Source organism: Phoca vitulina, unplaced genomic scaffold (genome assembly GCF_004348235.1).
Source record: "Phoca vitulina isolate PV1807 unplaced genomic scaffold, GSC_HSeal_1.0 scaffold53, whole genome shotgun sequence".
NCBI lineage: Eukaryota > Metazoa > Chordata > Mammalia > Carnivora > Phocidae > Phoca > Phoca vitulina.
In genome coordinates, this window is record NW_022589756.1 from 8,737,173 (window position 1) to 8,762,949 (window position 25,777).

At 39.7% G+C, this 25,777-nt stretch overlaps 1 protein-coding gene across 9 annotated transcripts in view; it reads left to right on the forward strand.

Annotated features, from left to right (window-relative positions):
• Window positions 1-25,777, forward strand: part of EXTL3 (exostosin like glycosyltransferase 3) — a 154,831-nt gene that overhangs the window by 114,786 nt on the left and 14,268 nt on the right. For all 9 annotated transcript variants that reach the window (XM_032388980.1, XM_032388981.1, XM_032388977.1 and 6 more), the window contains 2 exons: window positions 9,295-9,422; window positions 23,100-23,244. In XM_032388980.1, the coding sequence (XP_032244871.1) occupies window positions 9,295-9,422; window positions 23,100-23,244 (273 nt within the window). The remainder of the gene's footprint in view (window positions 1-9,294; window positions 9,423-23,099; window positions 23,245-25,777) is intronic.

A 25,777-nucleotide genomic window follows, 5' to 3' on the forward strand; every position in this document is an offset into this window, starting at 1 on the left:
CTTCATTATTTATTCAGATATTTTTTTCTTTTCCATTCTTTCTCCCCTCTCCTTTGGGGGCTTCATTATATGTATATTAAACATTTTGATTTTGTCCCACAGTTCTCAGTATCTGTTCATTTTTTTAAACCTTTTTTTTCTATTCTGTAGTTTTGATAATTTCTCTTGATTTATTATCAACTTCACAGACTTTTGTGTCATCTCTACAGTTAAGCTCATCCATTTAATTTTAAATTGCAAATGTATTTTCCAGTTCCAGAATATCCATGTTTTTAAAATAATAGTTTCTGTTTCTCTGCTGAGATTTCCTCTCTTTTTTTTTTTTTTTTCCCCATTCTGAGTATACTTTATTGTACATAGTTATAATAGCTACTTTAGCATCTTTGTCTGCTGATTCCAACATATAGGTCACTTGGTGGATTTGTTTTAACTGATTTTCTTTTTCTTGAAGCTCATGTTTTTCTGGTTCTTGGTACATCACATAGTTTTGTACAGTGTGAATGTTATATTGTGAAGACCGTGGATTTTGTTTTATTTCTCTGAAAAGTACTGATATTTTAGTTTTCACAAGCAGTTTATTCTGTTGGACTCAGACTGCAAGTTCTGTCTCTTGAGCAGCAACTCAAATGTTAGTTCAATCCTGTTATCTTTTGTTGGTCTCCTTACAGACAGCACCAGGCATGCACACATGGTTTAGAGGTGGGCCAGAGACTGGGTAGTTTATACATAGAACTTGGAGCTCCCTCTATCTGGCTCTCTCTTTTCTGGAATCTCCTTTCTTTCCGAGGGCTGTTTTTGTCCCAAACTCTTCCCTCCTGTTCTTCAGTCCAGAAAGACTTGGATGTTGTACGTGAGTTTAGCTGTTGTGCATCGTGCTGACTGTGGCCTACTGTCAGGGTAAAGGCAACGGTGATTCTACTCATGTTGGTAATTCCTTCCTTAATTTCAGCTCCTCTCTGGAATTTGCCACCTTCTGCTCACTGTCCTGTGCCTTCAGGTAATTGCTTTCTTGGTATTTTTGTCCAGAGTTTATAGTTACCATCTGCAGGAGGTTTGGGTCTGGTAGGAGCTTCTTCAGCCATCCTGAAAGCAGAAACCTCCAAGTAATCTCTTTTTGATACATAGTCCACCCCAGATTTAGGTTTGAGTTATTACTTCATTCTGACCAGTTAACACATCTTCCTCACTCTGCTTTGTATTCTGGAAAATAGTAATAAATAGGGTGGCCTTGTTTGGAGCATTCTGTGGAAATAAGAACATCAAAATCTGTCCTTTTCGAGTTTGAAAACTTGGGCTGTTATGAAGGAGGACGTGTCTCAGTAATTAACAGTGTGGTCTTGCTCACTCAGAACACCACTCATCTTCACACTGCATACTTACTCATTTCTCAGACAGTCTTGTGGGCAGCCAGTTCCCCAATTCTTAATTTTTAATTCTCTTCTCCGTGAAGGGTACAGTCAATTTACATAGGGTGCCTGGGAAGGCCTCTTTGAAGAGGTGACATGTGAGCAGAAGCCTGAGTGAAAGTGAGGGAATGGACCATGTAAATTCTGGAGGAATATACAGAGAATGGCAAATGCAAGAAGCTTTTCATGTTTGGGACATGGCAAGAATGCCCTGGGTATCTGGGGTGGAGTGATCGAGGAGAGCATTTGAAAGCAGGTTGGAGAAAGCGGAAGTCAGCACATGTAGGACCACGTAGGCCATGGTAAGGATTGGAGATTTTATTCTAGGTATGTTAGGATGCAGTTAGAGGGTTTTGAGCGAGGAGTAATATGATATGTGTTGGACTGTGGGGAAAAGAGCAGAACAAACAGTTCAAAGGCTATTTATTATTGCAGTAGCCTAGGTGAGGGGTGTTGGCAGCTTGGACCAGGGCAGTAGTGGTGGAGAGGGTGACTTAAACATATCACACCTCCCTTGTAGAAGTGGTAAGGCCAGAATACGCCCATTTTTCCAAATGAAAACTATATATAGAGATATGAGAGTATTTTTCACTGCCCTTTTCCCTCCTTCCCAGCCCTTGATATTAGAATTGAAAAAGGAGAATTCTATTTTGGAAGCCTGATGTCATGCCAGGGTGGTTATTGTCATGTCAGTCGTCATGCCAGTAGTCAACTAAGGGAAAAAGAAGGAAGACTAGAAGAGAATTCAGTGTCATTAATATTCAGGCTTGGGTCTCTGCCAGTCAGGCTGTTAAAGGCTTTACTTCTGGCTAGACCCCAGGCAACAGTAGAGATAATTCCAAAGGCTATACCTTAGAAAGTTGATACACTTTATTTTTATCTGTGCCCACTCTCCTTTAAAAAATATTACTTGAATATATCAGATGATAATTTCCTAAAATTGTGATTTTGAAGCACAACTAATAGGAAAAATCTTGTCCAGCTTTTCTAGGTCCAAGATTGTAGAAAGTCTGGTAGACTTCATTAGGTATTGGTGTATCTGGGTTTTTTTTGTTGTTGTTGTTGTTTTTTTACATCATGTTGCGTAAATGATTTCCTAATTGCTACAAATCAGTTCTTTAAGTAGAATCTTCCCCTCTTAGTCTATATGTACTCTTTTTATTAATTCAGTTTTAGTATATGTGCTGCCGAAGCGAGCACATCTTTTTATTAATTCAAAGTAAGGAATCCGAGACTGAGAATTTTATTGCTTTAGGTCACTCAACAAATTAATATTGAAATTAGAACTTAGGACTTCTGACCATGGTCAGTGCATATTTTTCTTTTTTACCAAACCTAAATTTCTTGAAAAGGCACAGTTTCTCTCCTTCTCTCCCTCTCCCCCATATATATAATATTCACAAAATAAAATAGGAAGAGATTGTATTAATCTTATGTAATAATAAGTGCTAACAATTTTTGAGTATTTTCTATGTGCTAGCTCAGCACTGTGTTGTGCTCTTGATGTGCATTTTCTCATTTGATGGTGAACCTCTAACCTATGCTATTTTACCTACAGTTTCATAGGGATCACGTAACTTTTTCTCTTAATGGGCGAGCCTCTAACCTATGCTATTTTACCTACAGTTTCATAGGGATCATGTGTAACTTTTTCTCTTACATGAATTAAAGCAGACTTATAACCTAAAATATATTATTTTTTAATACTGCATTAGAGCCAAATTTATGTAAGTTATAAATAGAAAACCAATTCACTGTGTTACCTTCTTATTCTTTTCTCTTCCTAATGTGCATTTCCTAACTTTTTGTCCTCACCACTTGGTGTTTATTGAATGAGTCCCTTGAAAAATCAATATATCTTAAGGCTCCTTGGCCTTTCTCTGTTGATCACCATTACCTCAGGCTGTTTCACATGGGTCCTCACAGGTAGGTGTACATGACTATGTGCTTCCTTTTGGACCTCATTTTCTTGATTCCTGAGCTCTATGATGGGTTACTTTTTTAAGTTAGAGGAAAGGGGAGGATGGAGGACAAAAGTTAGATGCTGTTTACCTAATTGCTTGTATGATGACTTGACGTAAGGTTCATTTTCAGAAATGTATTCATTACAGAAGTGCATTATACATGTGTATGTATTGAGGTTGGAAACTGCTGGCTTTGGCTGAGCAAAATTTGATCTTAAAGAGAAAAAGGGGGCACCCCAGTGGCTCAATTGGTTAAGTGTCCAAACTCTTGATTTCGGCTCAGGTCATGATCTCAGGGTGGGGAGATTGAGCCCCACCATTGGGCTCTGCACTGGGCGTGTAGCCTGCTTGGGATTCTCTCTCTCCCTCTCAAAAAAAAAAAAAAAAAAAAAAGAAAGAAAGGATAACATGATAAGTGAATTTAAATTGCTGAATTTAGTAGGTGGCATTATATGTTTGTATGAGGCTTTATATTTTCCACATACATTTTCTTTTCTGTTTTTTTTTTTAAAGATTTATTTGTTCTGAGAGAGAGTGTGCGTGCACATGTACGTGTGAGCCTGGGGAGGGGCATAGGGAGAGGGAGAGAATCTCAAGCAGACTTCCTGCTCAACATGGAGCCTGATGGGGGACTCAGTCTCACGACCCTGAGATTATCACCTGGCGTTGAAATCAAGAGCCGACTGCTTAACCAGCTGAACCACCCAGGAGCCCCTCCACATACGTTTTCTAATTTTATTTCTTCTCAGGTATGTTTTACCTTTTTGTGCTCTCTGTTCTTGGTCTGTTTGATGACTTGGGTTAATTCACTTAATCTCTTCATGCCCAATTTTTCTTGCCTACCAACTTCAAAGACCTCCCTGTGGCTAGTCATGAGCTACTTTTATAAAAGATTCCATATTTAGGTATTTCTTCTGTTTGAATCCAAATTCATCCTGCTACATTTAAGCAACTATCACTTACTAATTGTTGACATGTTCTATTGTTCCTTATTAATAGCAATAACTACTTATATTTCCATCCCTTACATATTTTTTTTTTTTTTAAAGATTTTATTTATTTATCTGACAGAGAGAGAGACAGCGAGAGCAGGAACACAAGCAGGGAGAGTGGGAGAGGGAGAAGCAGGCTTCCCGCTGAGCAGGGAGCCCGATGTGGGACTCGATCCCAGGACCCTGGGATCATGACCTGAGCCGAAGGCAGACGCTTAACGACTGAGCCACCCAGGCGCCCTCCATCCCTTACATATTAAGAGATATTTGCTAACTATTAATTGGGCATCAAATTTATCATGATAACTAATTAAATATTTGTGATATAAATTGATACTTTCCTACTTAACGTGGGTTTGCTGATTCTGTCTGGATTTAGAAGCCAAATGCCTTGTTAGCATACTAGGAGAAAGGATCCTATTAGAATAGTAGCTCTTTATCATTCATAAATTCCAGAATTCCTCAAGAACCAACTTGAATGTTACCTGAGGTTACTAATTACTTTTTGATCATGCATACACTTGTGTACATTTGCATATGGTAGGATTCCAGGCCATGATTGCTTTACTGTTCCATTGTGACAGGAAGAGAGTTTCAGTGAGAGAAAGTCAAGGCTTTTATGAATGATGGTAAACAGGACAACTAGTGAAGCATCCCCGGGAAGCATTGTATGTGAAACAAGAAAAATGAATGTTACTGAGCATTGCTCCTGACTTGGTAGTTGTAGGTTGATGGATTGTTGTGCTGTAGAAAACTAGATTAAATAGTAGGAGGTTTCAGTATATAGAATGTTATAGTTTTGATATATAAATTTAGCAAGTCTTTATTCCATATTCTGAAAATAGAATGGACAGGGCTAAATTAGGGCTTATTTCCTAGTCATTTGTTCATTCATTCATTTATAAAATGTTTGTTGAACACCTGCTGGAAGTAGTCTATACATTCTGGTCAATGTCGTAACCAGTAATTCACTTAGGAACATGAAGGTCAGTCTTCGTGTTCACAGGTTTCTAAGGTATAATCATAAGGCATGAAAAAGTAGCCAGTGTTGAGGAAAAAGGAGTTTTTTAATTTGAAAAACAAAACAATGTCAACAAAAATGAGAGTATTTCCTAAACATGACTTACTACTCTGGATGACTCATTTCTTTCATGTTTGATCTGCCATTTCTCAAACTCTTAGAGGCCAATGCTGATATGCAGGTCTGCATTACAAATATTTAAATTTTTTTGTCCTTATGATTTTGGTGCTAGAAGGGATAATGGTTGGTTTGCTGAGCTTTTGTCTAGCCAGTAAGCACTATAGCTCTGAAGCAGAACTGTTAGAAGAAAGCTTTTACTCTTTTCCCCTCCTCAATTTTAGTTTGTATGTGCAGTGTTTATAAGTGCAGAAATCTCTTTTTGGTTATGAGGAAAAGGTGATTGTTCTTAAATGACAAACTACATTTATTCTTTGAAGTTTGCTATACCATCTTCTGATTGTTGACTTTAAATCAGGGTGTCTCAACAGTGGCCCAAAAGACATTTAGGGCTGGATGATTCTTTGTTGTGGGGGCTTGTCCTGTGCTTTGTAGGATTTAGCAGCATCCTGGCCTCTGCTCATTAGACATGAGTAGCTTACCCCCTTCCACCACCAGTAGTGACAACCACAAATGTCCATAGATACTGTTTTAAATGTTTCTTGGTGGGCAGAATCACTCAGAGTTGAGAATCCCTGCTGTAAATTGTGAAAGCAGACTTATTAACCACAGTTGTTTGTGAGCTAACCAGAAATAAGCTGCTGCAATTCATGATGTTGTGTTTCTCTGAATTCTTAAATTATTTCTTTTATTCTGATGGCTATTGCATCAGTTCCCTTACCCTGAAAATCTTGCTTCCATTCAGCCCAGAGGAGTTGTGCCAGGATGAGCAGAGGTAGTATGTGTACTGTATTTCTGGAATCCACAATAGTTGTTCTTTTTTTTTTTTTTTTTTAAGATTTATTTGAGAGAGAGTGCACCAGCGCAGGGAGAGGCAGAGGGAGAGGGAGAAGCAGGCTCCCTGTTGATTAGGGAGCTGGACGCGGGGCTCGATCCCAGGACTCTGGGATTATGACCTGAGCCAAAGACAGACGCTTAACCATCTGAGCCACCCAGGTGCCCCCATAGTAGTTGTTCTTAATGGACTTTAATAACCTTGCTAAAAAAATGGATGTGAAATCTATGCTAAAACACATTTGGTATTAGATTTTCAGTTCTCAGTCTTCCAATGAACAAGCAGGTCCTCTTGATTTGATTTACTTTGTAAATTGGATAAAAATTTTGGATATGCCATAGGCATCAGATCACGACTATTTTAGTTTTTGTTGTTGCTTCTTGTTTTTAAAGTGAGTTAGATTGTTTATAAGATTGTCAAGTTTGGCTGACAAACAAGTTCCATTTCTGCACACAACATGGTGCTTGCTATATTCATTTAGCAGAGAGGTTGCTTCCTTACCTTTGCACAACAAGTAAGTAGTAGAGTTGGAATTTAAACTCAGGCTTTTCTGATTGGCTCCAAAGCCTTGCTTTTTCCTCTACCAACCCTCTCAAAATAGGAATCACCGGGGGATTTTGCAGGTTCTGACTTGGTAGGTTTGGGGTAGGCCTGGATTTCTAAGAGAGTCCTAGGGAGGACAGGGAGGCCCCTGTTGCTGGTCTTTGGCTCACACTTTGAGTACTAAAGCTCTGTGCTATGTTCCTGGATTACTAATTTTGCTGTAAGATAATCCTCCTGGTGTCTAACCTGCAAAACTGATGATCTACAATTGAATATTCAAGAAATGGATTTTTCAGTTATTTCTTCTTCATTTTAAGCTATGTGTATTCATTGCTAGAGTTGAGAGGGGAGCTTTGTTCACCTGAACTGGCAGAATTGCAGTTCTATATTAAGTGAATGCTAGGCATGTTAGGAAAGTAAAATGAAGGACCAAGGGTAGTTTGTTGGGTGTGGTTGAGCAAACAGATGCCATAGTCCATTGATTGTAAGGTGGACATTATTAACATTTTAACATCTCTAAAATTGGGTGCATCTTAAGATAGATGGCATTTTATGGTTGCTGAGGTTGGCATTTGGCTTCTACTTCCGGCCACTTTCCTGCTCCTTGGGGATGGAGCCCAGCAGCTTCTATGGTGAGTACTTGATCATCTCCCCCTCCTTGCTCTTTTCCCCGACCCAGACCTCAGTGCTTTATTCTATAACTGCTGAATCTGAGCTTGGGAGACGAGGCTTTAAGCCCAGGGATTTTTTTATACTGGCCAAACATGCTTCAGGGCAAGGTGGATTTCCGTGTCTATCACTTGGCTCTGACATCTGTTCTCTGTAGTAGCAAATCTATTAGAGGTCCTTTCTTCTCTTGCCTTGCGAGGAACTCCTCTGGGGCTGGGGCAGAGTCTTAAGAAGCTCTTTAATAAAGTAAGCATTCTAAGTGATAAACTATTTCACGTGCTTATTTGGCAGCATTTTTCTTTCTTGATGGTACACAATTAATAATGCATTTTCCATAGGGCTTTGGTTTGATGAGAGCTCTAAATTTAATGTAAGTTTAGCAGAAGAAGACTGCTTTGGAGTTAGAGCCTCAGCTCTGCCACTTGTCGTCTGTGTACAGGGGAGAGTTGGACCTTATGACCTCCAAGGCCCTTTTAGCTCTGAACTAATTGGATTCTAAGTGTCTTAGAATGATTTAATTGAAGTATGTGGACTAACACAGAAATGATTAATTTTGAAGACGGAGGAAGTGACAGGAGGCGTGAGAGCTGGGTCTCTGGGAGAGAATAATTTTGGTAGAAGAATAGGAGAAAAGTATTTTAAGCTGAAGAGACCATATTTGTGAGATCATAGGAGTACCTTTGAAAACATTCATAAACTTTTAGGCTGTGCATGTAATTCCATTCATCAAGCTAGGTAAAGCTTATTCTCAGTACAAGTAAAAGTTTCTGTTGAAAGTAAGGTGACCCTTCCAGTCTTTCTAAAAAGATGATTCTTCAGGAAGTTCTCTTTGTTTCTGTTTTTTTGAGAATAAAATGATAGTTCCTCATTAGTTGGATTAATTAGATATAGATACCATAAAAATAAAATGAGCTATTAAAGTATTGAGTATGGTCATCCTCATTTGAGTATTGGGCAAAGTGATTAACAAAGCTACTACCTATGTTGTAGTAAACTGTACTTATCTAAGGTAAAGTCTAAATAAAAAAATTTTTTTAATAATATAGTTCTGTTTGGGCACTAATCTTTGTTTTATGAAGAAAATACTGCTTTGCATTATGGGTCACTTTGGATAGAGATTCTTTGAATAGGGATTTGCTGTGGACACAGCAGTTAATTTTTCTGAATTAGGTACCTCTTGCAAGAAAAAGTTTTTGTATGTGTAGTCAGTGCTACAGGTGGGAATTGTAAAGGTGAGGTAACCTCTCCTGGGTGGGCTCTCCTTTTTTTTTTTTTTTTTTTTTTTAAATAAACCTTAAAATTAGGCATCAGAAATGACACAGACTCAGGGGATTTCTGAGTTGGGTTTAAAACACATAAATTTTAAAAATTTATGAGCAAGCCTGGGGATTTGAGCTGGGAATTATAATCTCAGTTCTACTCTGCCACCTTGTGTTCTCTTGGGAAAGTTATTTTTGATTTCCTGAGACTGTGTTTATCACTTATGTAAAATAATCCTCAGCTTTAGCTTGTTTCACAAGAAAATTAGTTAGCAAATGACTAAAGCTTAAAATGTGAACTCCTTATCCATTTGCTGAATTATAAGGCAGTTCCTATTCCTGAAAGACATGTGCTAGGTTTTACAAGCTGTAGGCAACCGGGCAAGATTAGTAAATTTAGCTACAGTCTCCTTTGACCTAAAGGCAGTTTTGGTTTTGCATTGTGTAATGCAGCATTGATCATTAGTGTTTTTACTTCCTCCTTACAGGTGGTCCGTACTGAGAAGAACAGTTTGAACAATCGATTCTTGCCCTGGAATGAAATTGAGACAGAGGCCATCCTGTCTATTGATGATGATGCTCACCTCCGCCACGATGAAATCATGTTTGGGTTTCGGTGAGCAGCTGACTTTCAAACAAGAAACACTTTTGTTTGCAAGTGACAGAAAACCAACTCAGACTTGGATTAGGCAGCAAAATGAATTTCTTGGCTGATAGTAACACAAATCCTCAGAGGTAGTAAGGGCTGACTTAGGACATAGCTGGATTTTGGGTCTTAGGTGATGTCGGAGAACTCCATTTTCTCTTCATCTCGAGGTTTTGCTTTCCTCTTTGTTGCCTTCGATTTCGCAAAGGCTCTTCCTCTGAGGCCAGAGAGATGGATTCTGTGATTGGCTGGACCAGGGTTATCTTCCTGGCCCTGGAGCTGGAAGTGCATCATCTTCCTACCACAAACCATAGGGACTGAGTGGAGGAAAGGGGTAGTTTCCTGAAGGAAATGTGAGGTTTTTGTGTTTACAGCAATGGGGAATAGCTCCCAGTCAGGCAGAAGCAACATGTTGCTATGTGTTAGGGCAATGGCACGGTGCCAGAGTCCTGGGGCTTGAAAGACTTAGGGAAAGATGGGGTTGGATGCAAAGATCCAAGAGGAAAAGGAGGGGGAGGAGATGGAGGAGGTGGTTCTGAGGATGACAGTGCATGACATTTGTTGAACCCATACTGTGTGCCGGAGACTGGCTGAGCACTTTGTGTGGTTTATCTCAGTAATACTAAAATTTGATGATGTAAGTTGTACTCATCTCCATTTTACATGGGACTAAATTGAGATCCAGGAGAACCAAACCATGACGCTAGAAAGTAAGTGGCAGAGCTGGAATTCAAGTGCAGGTTTGTCTGACTCCAGAACGTGGAGTCACCCACTACACTAACTATATTGTTTTTTTGACTCTTAGTAGTTCTACTGGGGCTTAGATATCCCAGTTGAGGGAGCATTACAGGTAAGAGAATGGAGTAGATCAGGGTTAGTCACAGTGTATTATGGACTGGTATGCAGGCCATGGGCAGTTTATTATCTGTCCACAGTGAGGTAAGTACAAAAATTGAGGGTAGGCCTTAGAGACTTTTGAAGCAATTTGACATTTACTGTGACATCCAAGTTTGTGATCATTTTCTCACAATTCAGTTTTGGTAACATTTATTAAATACAATTCACATGTCATACAATTCAGTCATTTGAGTGTATCATTCAGTGGTTTTAAGTGTATTTACAGAGTTATGCAACCATCACCATGATCTTTTTAGAAATCTTCATTACCGCCAAAAGAAATCCTGTGTACCCATAACTGGTCACTTCCCATTCCCTCCAACTGCTCTAAGCCCTAGGCAACCATTAATCTACCTGTGCCTCTATAAATTTGCTTTTTGTGGACATTGTCTATAAATGGTACCATATAATATGTGCTGTTTTGTAATGGTCCTTTCACTTAACCTAGTGTTTAAAATGTTCATCCATCTCATAGCATGCGTCGATACTTAATTCTGTATAGATATACACATGTTGTTCGTCCTTTTATCTGTTGATGGACATTTGGGTCATTTCCACTTCTTGGTTATTGAATAAGGCTGCTATGAAAATTCATGTACAAGCGTTTGTATGCATTTGTATTTCCTTTCTCTTGGATATATATGTTGGAGTGGAATCAGTGAATCATATAGGAACTCTTTAACATTTTGAGGAACTGCTATATTGTTTTCTACAGAGGTTGCACCATTTTATATTGCCATCAGCAGTATATTAGGGTTCTAATTTCTCCATGTCCTTGACAGTACTTGCTATTTTTGTTTTTTATTTATAGCCATCCTACTGTGTGTGAATGCTATTTCAATATTTTTTTTTTTTTTTTTTAAAGATTTTATTTATTTATTTGACAGAGAGAGACATAGTGAGAGAGGGAACACAAGCAGGGGGAGTAGGAGAGGGAGAAGCAGGCTTCCCCGCGGTGCAGGGAGCCCGATGTGGGGCTCGATCCCAGGACCCTGGGATCACGACCTGAACCGAAGGCAGACGCTTAACGACTGAGCCACCCAGGCACCCCTCAATATGGTTTTGATTTGCATTTCCCTAATGACTAATGAAGTTGAGTATCTTTTCATGTGCCTAGGAACCATTTGTGTATCTTCTTTCAAGAAATGTCTTTTCAGATCCTTTGCCCATTGTTATTTGGATTATTTGTCTTTTTATTATTGAGTTGTAAGACTTTCTTAACAATCATCGGGAATTTGTGGTTGAGCCTCTGGTGTGGAACTAGAGGATTATTTCTGGCTGTACTACCTGACCTTTCATCACCCTGACTCTTCTCGTTTGTTTGGGCATCCTTTGATCTATAAGCTTTTTCTTATCTCTTCAGTTTGCTTATTTCACCCTAATGGGAGTGGAACAGACCTAGGTTCAAAAGGAAAAGGCAGGTATAACAAGAACTACCTCCTCAGGCAAAAGATAATATGGGTTTGGCTAACTTCAACTTATGTAACAAAGAAAGAGGCAGATAAGTTCTTAATGGACAGGTAAAACAAAGGGGACCCACGAGAATTGAAATGTACGCCCATACAAAAGCAGTACATGAATGTTCATAGCAGCATTATTTATAATAGTCAACAAGTACAAGCAACACAGAAGGATAAATATCATATGATTCATATGATTCTACTTACGTCAGATTCACAGCGACAGATAGTCGAATGGTGGTTGCCAGGGACTGGAGGAAGGCAGGAATGGGGACTTAAGTGTTGTTGTTATTTTTTTTTTTTAAGATTTTATTTATTGGAGAGAGAGAGAGAGAGAGAGAGAGAGCAGAGGAGGGGGAGGGGCAGAGAGAGAGAGAGGGAGAGGCAGATTCCCTGCTGAGCAGGAAGCCCGATGTGACTGGGGGCTCGATCCCACTGGGATCATGACCTGAGCTGAACGCAGAGACTTAACCGACTGAGCCACCCAGGCACCCCAGGAGTTTAGTGTTTAATAGGCACAGAGTTTCAGGTTGGGAAGATGAAAAACTTCTGGAGTTGGATGGAGGTGATGGTTGTACAGTGTGAATATATTTAATGCCATTGAACTGTGCACGTAAACATGATTAAAATGGTAAATTTATGTTACATGTATTTTGCCACACACAAAAAAATCAGTTGTTAAAAAATAACAAAAGAAGTGTAAATAACCCAAACATCCATCAGCTAATGAATGGATTTAAAAAAAAGGTGATATATCCATACAATGGAATACTATTTAGCAATAAAAAGGAGTGAAGTACTGATATGAGTTATTGTATGGGTGAATCTTGAAAACATTAGTTTAATAGGGACTTTAATGTACTAAATGTACCTTAAATGTAATACTTTACATTAAATGTAAATGTACTTTAATATACTCTAATATCTTAAATATTTACTGATCTTTATTCAAAACTGTTTTGCCTAAGTTTCGAAGATCATAAAATCAGCTTTCACTTAAAAATTAACAGTAATGGGGCTCATGGGTGGCTAAGTTAGTTAAGCGTCCAACTCTTGATTTCAGCTTAGGTCATGATCCCAGGGTGATGGGATAGAGCCCTGCATCAGGCTCTGTGCTCAGCTGGGAGTCTGCTTGTTCCTCTCCCTCTGCTCCTCCCCCTTTCCTTCCCCCCCCCCCCACTTGCACGCACTCTCCCTCTCTCTCTCTCTCTCTCTCAAATAAATAAATCTTTTAAAAAAAATTAACTCGGGCTCCCTGCTCAGTGGGGAGTCTGCTTCTCCTTCTGCCCCTCACCCAGCTCGTGCTCGTTTGCTCTCTCTCTCTCTCTCTCAACTAAATAAATAAAATCTTAAAAAAAATGAACAGTAACATCTTTTGCTTCATTCAGGTAACTCATTAAAAATTGTTTTGATCTTGCATACTTAAAAATATGTCTTTATTTAAAATATGTAGTATTTGAACTGTTAACAGTTTTTTGTTTTTATTGAACTGACTGTACTAATATGGAAATGATGTGTGGTAAATGATGTGCCGAAGTTCATACCACAAAAAGGTTGAATTGATGCACTTATTTCCAAGGTGATAGTATTTAAGTTTGAAATGTAAATAGAAGAATATTACTCATGATTCAAATTCTTCAGTGGAATTCTATCTTGATTTCATTATTTCTAAAATTTTCCTTAGTTTTTTGAAGTTTCATTTATCTAGCGAATTTTTTATTTTGAAGTTTGAGCTATAAAATCACCTTTGAAACTTTTTTCCTGTTATAGTGTGTTGGGGGGCCCCTGGTTGGTGCAGTTGGCTGAGCATCGGACTCTTGATTTCTCCTCAGGTCATGATCTCAGGGTCGTGGGATTGAGCCCTAGGTTAGTTCTGAGCCAGGAGTCTGCTGGAGTTTCTCTCTCCCTGTCCCTCAGCCCCTCCCTGTGCTCTCTCTCTAAAGTGAATAAATAAATCTTTAAAAAAAAATACAGTGTGTTGGTAATTAAAATACTAACACATTTAAAGAACAATTCATTAAAGGTGAAGTATACCAAAGCCTGACCTATAATACGGCACATATGTTAAAAACATTTAGTGCAGTGCAAGTTTGAGTATAATTAAGGAACTGATTATGGGCAACATTTTTATGTAAATTGGTAGCATTATTTATATTTGATATTTTATTTATTTTAAAGATTTATTTATTTTAGAGCCCAGGCACAGGAGCAGGGGAGGGACAGAGGGAGAGGAAGAGAAGCAGACTCCTGCTGAGGGTGGAGCTGGATTCACCTAGATCTCAGAACCCTGAGATCATGACCTGAGCCAAAATCAAGAGTCAGACCCTTAACCAACTGAGCCACTAAGGTGTCCCTATATTCAGTCTTTTAAAATGCCTTACTTTCAAATATCCACTGAGACCATACTATCTAAAACTACTGATGTGCTGTCCCAGGAATTTAGTTAAGCCTTTATCTGAGTTTATCTTATACCATTGCTTCCATATGGACTTTTTTCCTTATTATTTAATAAATAATTAACACCCAGTTGACTGTATCGTGATTTGACAGCCCTTAACAAATTAGATATGTTATCTTTTGATATCATGTATGTAGCCAGTGAGATTCTGCCTTATTAAGAATTTATTACATTATATTTATTTAAATCAACCAAATCAGATGATTGAAATATTCAGTTTCCTATTCTGCTTTATGGGTAGTACTAGTAGGAGCAATAGGCATTTGAAAAGATCAGTATTTTTAGGAATATTGATAATAACATTTGGATGTCCCAGTGGTATTTATTAGCAATTCTTACATTCAAATATATCATGAAAACATCTTACAGCTTTTTAGGTTAGTAATTTGGAGCCATTTTTAGGAAATAAATTAGGACTGAGGTGTAGGACTTGGGTAGGAGATGGCAGAAGGCTCATCTAGAAGACTGTTATATTGTGATAGAAGTTGTGGTTTCTCATCTATCGGACTAGATTAATTGCTTTCAAACTTAATAGGAGAGGAACTCTTTTGGAATGAGATCTTCTGTCTTTTAGGAGTTGAAGTTCCATGTAAATGATGAGAGAGTTTCTCAAGCAGTTTAAATCTTGTTTGGGGGTTAGGCGGAGTGAGGATGTAGTGGTTCATTGTTTACAGGACTCCTGAAGCCCTTCTACAGGGCTATAGGTTTCTGGAGCGCGTAAGTGCTTTCAGCTTTCTGATTTTAGCCTGTGAAATTGGGGAATTGATTTTATTTGTTCTACATTATCTATAAGTTTGGAGATGATATAAAAGTTTATCCTAGAAATATACTGAATTTTCAGTTTATTATTATTATTTTATTATGTTATGTTAATCACCATACATTACATCATTAGTTTTTGATGTAGTGTTCCATGATTCATTGTGTATAACACCCAGTGCTCCATGCAGTACGTGCCCTCTTTAATACCCATCACTAGGCTAACCCATCCCCCCACCCCCCTCCCCTCAGTTTGTTTCTCAGAGTCCATCGTCTCTCATGGTTTATATCCCCCTCCGATCTCCCCCCCTTCATTTTTCCCTTCCTGCTATCTTTTTTTTTTTTTTTTTTAACATATAATGTATTATTTGTTTCAGAGGTACAGGTCTGTGATTCAACAGTCTTACACAATTCACAGCACTCACCATTGCACATACCCTCCCCAATGTCTATCACCCAGCCACCCCATCCCTCCCACCCCCACCACTCCAGCAACCCTCAGTTTGTTTCCTGAGATTAAGAATTCGTCGTATCAGTGAGGTCATATGATACATGTCTTTCTCTGATTGACTTATTTCGCTCAGCATAATACCCTCCAGTTCCATCCACGTCATTGCAAATGGCAAGATCTCATTCCTTTTGATGGCTGCATAATATTCCATTGTATATATATACCACATCTTCTTTATCCATTCATCTGTCGATGGACATCTTGGCTCTTTCCGTAGTTTGGCTATTGTGGACATTGCTGCTATAAACATCTGGGTGCACGTACCCCTTTGGATCCCTACATTTGTATCTTTGGGGTAAATACCCAGTAGTGCAATTGCTGGATCGTATGCTAGCTCTATTTTCAACTTTTTGAGGAACCTCCATACTGTTTTCCAGAGTGGCTGCACCAGCTTGCATTCCCACCAACAGTGTAGGAGAGTTCCCCTTTCTCCGCATCCTGCCAACATCTGTCGTTTCCTGACTTGTTAATTTTAGCCATTCTGACTGGTGTGAGGTGGTATCTCACTGAGGTTTTGATTTGGATTTCCCTAATGCCGAGTGGTGTTGAGCACTTTTTCATGTGTCTGTTGGCCATTTGGATGTCTTCTTTGGAAAAATGTCTGTTCATGTCTTCTGCCCATTTCTTGACTGGATCATTTGTTCTTTGGGTGTTGAGTTTAATAAGTTCTTAATAGATTTTGGATACTAGCCTTTTATCTGATATGTCATTTGCAAATATCTTCTCCCATTCTGTCGGTTGTCTTTTGGTTTTGTTGACTGTTTCTTTTGCTGTGCAAAAGCTTTTTATCTTGATGAAGTCCCAATAGTTCATTTTTGCTCTTGCTTCCCTTGCCTTTGGCGATGTTTCTAGGAAGAAGTTGCTGTGGCTGAGGTCAAAGAGGTTGCTGCCTGTGTTCTCCTTTAGGATTTTGATGGATTCCTGTCTCACATTTAGGTCTTTCAACCATTTTGAGTCTATTTTTGTGTGTGGTGTAAGGAAATGGTCTAGTTTCATTCTTCTGCATGTGGCTGTCCAGTTTTCCCAACACCATTTGTTGAAGAGACTGTCTTTTTTCCATTGGACATTCTTTCCTGCTTTGTCAAAGATGAGTTGACCATAGAGTTGAGGGTCCATTTCTGGGCTCTCTATTCTGTTCCATTGACCTATGTGTCTGTTTTTGTGCCAGTACCATACTGTCTTGATGATGACAGCTTTGTAATAGAGCTGGAAGTCCGGAATTGTGATGCCGCCAGCTTTGCTTTTCTTTTTCAACATTCCTCTGGCTATTCGAGGTCTTTTCTGGTTCCATACAAATTTTAGGATTATTTGTTCCATTTCTTTGAAAAAAGTGGTGGTATTTTGATAGGGATTGCATTGAATGTGTAGATTGCTCTAGGTAGCATTGACATCTTCACAATATTTGTTCTTCCAATCCATGAGCATGGAACGTTTTTCCATTTCTTTGTGTCTTCCTCAATTTCTTTCATGAGTATTTTATAGTTTTCTGAGTTCAGATTCTTTGCCTCTTTGCTTAGATTTATTCCTAGGTATCTTATGGTTTTGAGTGCAGTTGTAAATGGGATCGACTCCTTAATTTCTCTTTCTTCTGTCTTGTTGGTGTATAGGAATGCCACTGATTTCTGTGCATTGATTTTATATCCTGCCACTTTACTGAATTCCTGTATGAGTTCTAGCAGTTTTGGGGTGGAGTTTTTTGGGTTTTCCACATAAAGTATCATATCATCTGCAAAGAGTGAGAGTTTGACTTCTTTTTTGCCGACTTGGCTGCCTTTGATTTCTTTTTGTTGTCTGATTGCTGTGGCTAGGACTTCTAATGCTATGTTGAATAGCAGTGGTGAAAGTGGACATCCCTGCCGTGTTTCTGACCTTAGGGGGAAAGCTCTGTTTTTCCCCATTGAGAATGATATTTGCTGTGGGTTTTTCATGGATGGCTTTTATGATATTGAGGTATGTACCCTCTATGCCTATACTCTGAAGAGTTTTGATCAAGAAAGGATGCTGTACTTTGTCAGAGGCTTTTTCTGCATGTATTGAGAGGATCATATGGTCCTTGTTCTTTCTTTTATTAATGTATCACATTGATTGATTTGTGGATGTTGAACCAACCTTGCAGCTCAGGCATAAATCCTACTTGGTCGTGGTGAATAATCCTTTTAATGTACTGTTGGATCCTATTGGCTAGTATTTTGGTGAGAATTTTTGCATCCATGTTCATCGAGGATATTGGTCTGTAATTCTCTTTTTTGATGGGGTCTTTGTCTGGTTTTGGGATCAAGGTAATGATGGCCTCATAAAACGAGTTTGGAAGTTTTCCTTCCCTTTCTATTTTTTGGAACAGTTTCAGAAGAATACGTATTAGTTCTTCTTTAAATGTTTGGTAGAATTCCCCTGGGAAGCCATCTGGCCCTGGGCTTTTGTTTGTTGGGCGATTTTTGATGACTGCTTCAATTTCCTTAGTGGTTATAGGTCTGTTCAGGTTTTCTATTTCTTCCTGGTTCAGTTTTGGTAGTTTATACATCTCTAGGAATGCATCCATTTCTTCCAGTTTATCTAATTTGCTGGCATATAGTTGCTCATAATATGTTCTTATAATTGTATTTCTTTGATGTTGGTTGTGGTCTCTCCTCTTTCATTCATGATTTTATTTATTTGGGTCCTTTCTCTTTTCTTTTTGATAAGTCTGGCCAGGCGTTTATCAATCTTGTTAATTCTTTCAAAGAACCAGCTCCTAGTTTCGTTAATCTGTTCTACTGTTCTTTTGGTTTCTATTTCATTGATTTCTGTTCTGATCTTTATTATTTATCTTCTCCTGCTGGGTTTAGGCTTTATTTGCTGTTCTTTCTTCAGCTCCTTTAGGGGTAGTGTTTGGTTGTGTATTTGAGACCTTTCTTGTTTCTTGAGAAAGGCTTGTATTGCTATATACTTTCCTCTTAGGACTGCCTTTGGTGCATCCCAAAGACTTTGAACAGTTGTGTTTTCATTTTCATTTGTTTCCATGAATTTTTAAAATTCTTCTTTAATTTCCTGGTTGACCCATTCGTTCTTTAGTAGGATGTTCTTTAGCCTCCATGTATTTGAGTTCTTTCCGACTTTCCTCTTGTGATTGAGTTCTAGTTTCAAAGCATTGTGGCCTGAAAATAGGCAGGGAATGATCCCAATCTTTTGGTAACGATTGAGACCTGATTTGTGACCTAGGATGTGATCTGTTCTGGAGAATGTTCCATGGGCACTAGAGAAGAATGTGTATCTTGTTGCTTTGGGATGGAATGTTCTGAATATATCTGTGAAGTCCATTTGGTCCAGTGTGTCATTTAAAGTCTTTATTTCCTTGTTGATCTTTTGCTTAGATGATCTGTCCATTTCAGTGAGGGTGGTGTTAAAGTCCCCCACTATTATTGTATTGTTGTCGATGTGTTTCTTTGCTTTTGTTATTAATTGGCTTATAAAATTGGCTGCTCCCATGTTAGGGGCATAGATATTTACAATTGTTAGATCTTCTTGTTGGATAGACCCTTTAAGTAGGATATAGTGTCCTTCCTCATCTCTTATTACAGTCTTTGGTTTAAAATCTAATTTGTCTGATATAAGGATTGCCACCCCAGCTTTCTTTTGGTGTCCATTAGCATGGTAAATGGTTTTCCACCCCCTCACTTTCAATCTGGGGGTGTCTTTGGGTCTAAAATGAGTCTCTTGCAGACAGCATATCGATGGGTCTTGTTTTTTTATCCAGTCTGATAGCCTGTGTCTTTTGATTGGGGCATTTAGCCCATTTACATTCACGGTAACTATTGAAAGATATGAATTTAGTGCCATTGTATTGCCTGTAAGGTGACTGTTACTGTATATTGTCTGTGTTTCTTTGTGGTCTATGTTACTTTTAGGCTCTCTCTTTGCTTAGAGGACCCCTTTCAATATTTCTTGTAGGGCTGATTTCATGTTTGCAAATTCCTTTAGTTTTTGTTTGTCCTGGAAGCTTTTTATCTCTCCTTCTATTTTCAGTGACAGCCTAGCTGGATATAGTATTCTTGGCTGCGTATTTTTCTCATTTAGTGCTCTGAATATATCATGCCAGTCCTTTCTGGCCTGCCAGGTCTCTGTGGATAGGTCTGTTGCCAATCTAATGTTTCTACCATTGTAGGTTACAGATCTCTTCTCCCGAGCTGCTTTCAGGATTTTCTCTTTGTCTCTGAGACTTGTAAGTTTTACTATTAGATGTCGGGGTGTTGACCTATTTTTATTGATTTTGAGAGGGGTTCTCTGTGCCTCCTGGATTTTGATGCCTGTTTCCTTCCCCAAATTAGGGAAGTTCTCTGCTATAATTTGCTCCAATATACCTTCTGCCCCTCTCTCTCTTTCTTCTTCTTCTGGGATCCCAATTATTCTAATATTGTTTTGTCTTATGGTATCACTTATCTCGAAATCTGCCCTCGTGATCCAGTAGTTGTTTATCTCTCTTTTTCTCAGCTTCTTTATTCTCCATCATTTGGTCTTCTATATCACTGATTCTCTCTTCTGCCTCATTTATCCTAGCAGTTAGAGTCTCCATTTTTTATTGCACCTCATTAATAGCCTTTTTGATTTCGACTTGGTTAGATTTTAGTTCTTTTATTTCTCCAGAAAGGGTTTCTCTAATGGCACTTTTTTCAATCCCAGCTAGTATCTTTGAAATCGTCATTCTGAACTCAAGTTCTGACATCTTACTAATATCCGTATTGATTAGGTCCCTGGCAGTCGGTACTGCCTCTTGTTCTTTTTTTTGAGGTGATTTTTTCCATCTTGTCATTTTGTCCAGAGGAGAATAGATGAAAGAGAGAACAAAATGCTAACAGGGTAACAACGACCCCAGAAAAATATACACTAAAGAAATTCGAAGAGACCTGAAACCGGGGAAAAGAAAGAGAAAGAAAGAAAAAAAGAAAAAGAAAAAGATAAACAAGCAAACAACAAAAAAACAGAATATGATCAAATATGATCAGGCTGGTGCATAGATCAGTGCCACACACTAGATTTTGGGCATATTTTGGTCTGTTAGAAGAAAGTGCCTCCCAAAATTTTCAAGAAGAAAAACTTAAATATGTAGAAAAATAAGGGTAAATACGATGAAGGGATGGAATATGATTGTAAAGATGAAAATTATAAAAGATTTTATAAAAGGAATTGATAATTTGGTTGAAAAAAGAAAGAAGAGGATTTTAAAAAAAAAAGGCGGGGGGGAGAGAATGTGATCAGGCAGGAGACTAGAACAAAGCCATACACTAGAGATTTAGGGTATATTTTGGTCTGTTAGAAGAAACTGTATCCCCAAATTTTAAAGAGAACAACTTACCAAAAATAAGGGTAACTACTATGAAGGATAGAATATGACTCTAAAAATGAAAAATAAAAAAGATTTTTTTAAAAAGGGATCAATAAGATGTTGGTTGAAAAAGGGAAAAAGAAAAATTCAAAAAAAAAAAGAAAGAAAAAAAATTAACTTTGAAGGACTAAAGAATCATGGTAAAAAAGCCATGAATTCTATGTGCAGTATTCCCCTAGCGTTGGAGTTCTGCCGTTCTCATTGATCGGTAAACTTGGTCTTGGCTGGCTGTTCTTGCTGATCTTCTGGGGGAGGGGCCTGTTGCCATGGTTCCCAAATGTCTTTGCCAGAGGCATAATTGCCAGTCCCGGGCTAAGTAATCTGCTCAGGTTTGCTCTCCGTAGCTTTTGTTCCCTGCAAGCTTTCCGTACAGCTTTGGAGGAGAAGATTGAAAATGGCAGCCTCCCAATCTCCGCCCCGGAGGAGCCGAGAACTCGGGGCCCTGCTCTTCAGTGCACCCCCAGAGAAAAGCAGTCAATCACTCCCATCTCCCCGGTCTCTGGCCGCACTCTGTGCTCACCTGGCCTGTGACCGAGCGTTTCTATCTCTGGCACATGACCCCACGTGGAGTCTCCAAACCCAGCATATCCCTGCGGTGCGCTCCCACGCCACTCCTCCCAGGGGAGGAAGGGGAATCTCCCTGGATCTGCCACTTGTTGGGTCCCTGCTGGAGGAGCAGTGGCCTGACTGTGCCACGGGTCACGGTTTATGGCAACCCTGAGCTGCGAGCCTGCTCCTCGACTTGGTCTCTGCAGCCGGCTTCCCTGCTCCGATACCTGGGCGCTCTGCCACACTCAGGCACCCCTGGTCTTTCTGTGACCCCGAGGGTCCTGAGACCACACTGTCCCAGCGAGGGTTCCACCCCCTGCTTAGCCACTGGAACGACGTCCCTCAGCGGAGCCGACTTCTAAAAGTTCCGATTTTGTGCTCTGCTGCTCTAGCACTTGCCAGTAGCAGCTGACGGAAGCCTCCTCCCCTGCCGTCTATCCTCCCAAATATCGCCTCGGATTCACTTCTCCGCACGTCCTGCCTTCCAGAAAGTGGTCGCTTTTCTGTTCAGAGAGTTGCTGCTATTCTTTTCTTCTGTCTCCTGTTGAGTTCATAGGTGTTCAGAATGGTTTGATTCCTATCCAGCTGAATTCCTGGGACCAGATGAAATTTAGGTCCCCTACTCCTCTGCCATCTTGCCTCAGTTTATTATTTTTTAAAGATTTTATTTATTTGAGAGAGAGAGAGAGTGCATGCACTGGAGTTAGGGCAGGGGGAGAGGGACAAGCAGGCTCCCCCTTGAGCAGGGATCCCAATGCAGCACTCAATCCCAAGACCCTGAGATCATGACTGAGCCAAAGGCAGATGCTTAACCTCCTGAGCCACCCAGGCACCCCTCAATTTATTATTTCTTGCATTTATGAATCTTTCATTTGTATGGTCCTAAGATCACTTCTTTTGATGGTGTACATACCCCGTGTTGGAAACTCTTAACTTCAGTTATTTCCTTCCCATGTTATTCCAGCTTGTTCTTTCTGTAAAAGCTGGAGAAGTGCTGGCGGCCAGAAGTTAGAAGAGCAATAAGCAGGTGCTTATTAAAGAGCTACATATAGCACTGTTTGCTTGTTTTTATCCTGTTTAGCCTGTGACTAATTTTGTTATTTTAAAAATTTTTAAGAGGGGGTGCCTGGGTGGTTCAGTCGTTAAGTGTCTGCCTTCGGCTCAGGTCATGAGCCCAGGGTCCTGGGATCGAGCCCTGCATTGGACTCCCTGCTCAGCGGGAAGCCTACTTCTCCCTCTCCCACTCACCCTGCTTGTGTTCCCTCTCTTGCTGTGTCTCTCTCTCTGTCAAAGAAATAAAATCTTTAAAAAAAATTTTTTTTGAGGGACGCCTGGGTGCCTCAGTTGGTTAAACGACTGCCTTCGGCTCGGGTCGTGGTCCTGGGGTCCTGGGATCGAGTCCCACATCGGGCTCCCGGCTCGGCGGGGAGCCTGCTTCTCCCTCTGACCCTCTCCCCTCTCATGCTGTTTCTCTCTCTCTCTCTCAAATAAATAAATAAAATAAAAAAATATTTAAAAAAAAAATTTTTTTTTTTGAGAGGAAAAATGATTAGCTCAAGGGCCAGAGCTTGCAAGACAGAGAAATAATTTTAAGTGTTTCTGATAATCTTAGAGCTTTGTACTCAGGTGTGTGCATATACTTGTGTTTTCTGAGGGTGTGGAGAGAAGCACGGGATCGCATTGTGGGTTTCCCTGGCCGTTACCATGCGTGGGACATCCCTCATCAGTCCTGGCTCTACAACTCCAACTACTCCTGTGAGCTGTCCATGGTGCTGACAGGTGCTGCCTTCTTTCACAAGGTAAGAAAAAGCTTGGTAAGATTGGTGTGAACTTGGTTAAGAGTTGAGCCTTTGTGTGGTAGTGAAATGCTGCCCTAAAGTTAGCCCTCCTCATGTTTCTTATATGTCCCTTGTATGCTAGACATGTAAGTTATTTCTGTTTTTAAAGACTGTATTCAAGAATAAACTCTGGGATAAAATGTCAGGGTGAGAAGGCTCCCTGCATAGTTGCATGTAGGCTATTAGGAAAATTAGTTTGTTCTTTCTGGGCATTGGCTCTCCTGTAAAATTGAGAGCTTTGGGCTAAAATACTGTTATTTTACCATTGTTGTCCCAGACATGGCCTGCCCAGCAGAAAGAAGGCTGGTTCTCTTTTGACTCAGGTTAACCCACCACTATCTCAAGCTCCACCATGAGCCTCTGTTGTGGTTATGCAAGTTTTGTTTATTCCTTAGAGCTTTCACCATGGCACACATCCCAGTTCTTATTGGATATCTAACATGCAAATCCCTCCAGTCATTACTTCTTTCCTGTATTGTTATTGCTAAGCTTTTTTTGCTCCTGACTCATCTTTCCTCTGTACGTTTTCTGTTCTATAAAGTAGCCACTGGCCACACATGGCTATTGAACACTTGAAATGCGACTGGCCAATATTGAAATGAGCTGTAAGTGTAAAGTGCATACCAGATTTTGATATGTTAAAATGTAATTATTTTGGATACACTGGGTTAAATAAAATATATTCTAATTAATTTTACTGTTTCTCTTTTTAAAAATGTGGCTACTAGGGATATCTGGGTGGCTTAGTCAGTTAACAGCTTCTGACTTCGGCTCAGGCCATGATCTCAGGGTTCTGGGATCGAGCCCTGTGTTGGGGCTCTGCACTCAGTGGGAGGTCTGCTTGTCCATCTCCCTCTGCCCCGCTCGTGCTCTCTGTCTCTCTCACAAATTAATTAAATCTTTTTTTAAAATGTGGCTACTAGAGAATTTAAAGTGACAGTTGTGACTCACATATCTTAGATAGTGTTGCTCTATACCTTCCCTCCCAAGTACTTCTTCTGGGCTCTGAAGAAGCCCTCTTCTGAGGTGGTCAAGTTGCCTGCACCCCAACCCCCCCGCCACTTCACAGAATGCCTCCTCTATCTCTTGACCTGATTAAAACCTGACTTTTCTCTGAGGACAGTGCTTCCCCTTTACCTTGTTCCTGTATTTCTTCTAGGGACAGTGATTGAGTCTACTCATTTCCCCAGATATGTACTTTGGAGCAGGGAAGGTTATAAAGAACCATTTTTATTGCTTACTGATGACACTTCCAGACAGTTCTCGGCTATCATATAAAATCTCATTTGAGGCTTACAGCCTCTGTCTTGTTGCTTCCATCTAGCAACCTCCTAGCCATTTTTCCTGGTCATCAAAGACCTTGGCACATGGCCCATCCTCCTGATCTCCCCTCCATGCCCTCTCTCATTCTGGGCAACTTCATTGCTCTCATGGAAGACCCATCCACCATACTGTTTTCCCCATAAATGTTGAAGTATCTCAGCCTTCTAACTTCTGTATCTAGTGCTCTTCTTACTTTGGTCTTCCCTAGATGTTCTCTCATAGCTCAAGGTCTTGGGGCTGAGCACCTACAGGCTGGCAATTTCTGTGTCTATATTCCTGTCTTGGCTGTTCCCTGATGCCTGTACTTATATACCTAATTGTTTTTAGGACCCCCCCCCCCCGTATGTCCCTCTGGTACCTCAAACTGACATCCCAACTTTCTCCAGGCTTTGTCCCTTACATATTTCAAATTTCAGATGGTGGCATCTTTCGACCCACCTCAAACAGAATTTTGAAAGTCATCTTACTAGGGACATTTTGAATCAGGCTAAGAAATCATTACATTTTCAGCTTTTTTTTTTTTTTCTTTTTACAACTTAATGTGTGACGCTGATATGCTTGTTCCATTCTTGAACCTCACCCTCATGCTTATTTTCCAAATGTGGGTGGGCTTTGGTTGGGATGGGGAAAGTATCTGGCTGAGAAACCATACCTAACTAGTAGTCCTTTATTTTCACACTGGTCATCCAAGAAAGAACCACCAATTTCAGCATTGTCTATTCATACCTTGAGAATTTACTTGTCTTCTGAAAAGTCTGCCTGTTCCCAAATTCTGAAGTTTAAAAGTTACAGTAGTGAGATCCCGTCATTTTCAAGTAATAAATAATTTATTTAGTAAACCTTGGAGTTTTTATTTTCTATTTGAAAATCTAGAACAAAGGTAGCAGCCCTCAAGCCTGTGATTTACAGAAATGTTTATTTAGTCCCCCAGTGCTCCCCACCCAACATGGAGCCCAACGTGGGGCTCAATCTCATGACCCTGAGGTCACAGCCTGAGCCGAAATGAAGAGTCGGATGCTTAACCGACCACGCCACCCAGGCGCCCCTTAAGTTTTTGTTTTAATTCCAGTTAACATACAGTGTTATATTAGATTCAGTATATTATTTTTTAAAATCCTGAATTGATACTGTGCTATGGCAAGTCAGAGCTCTATTTCTAAATTAAACATGT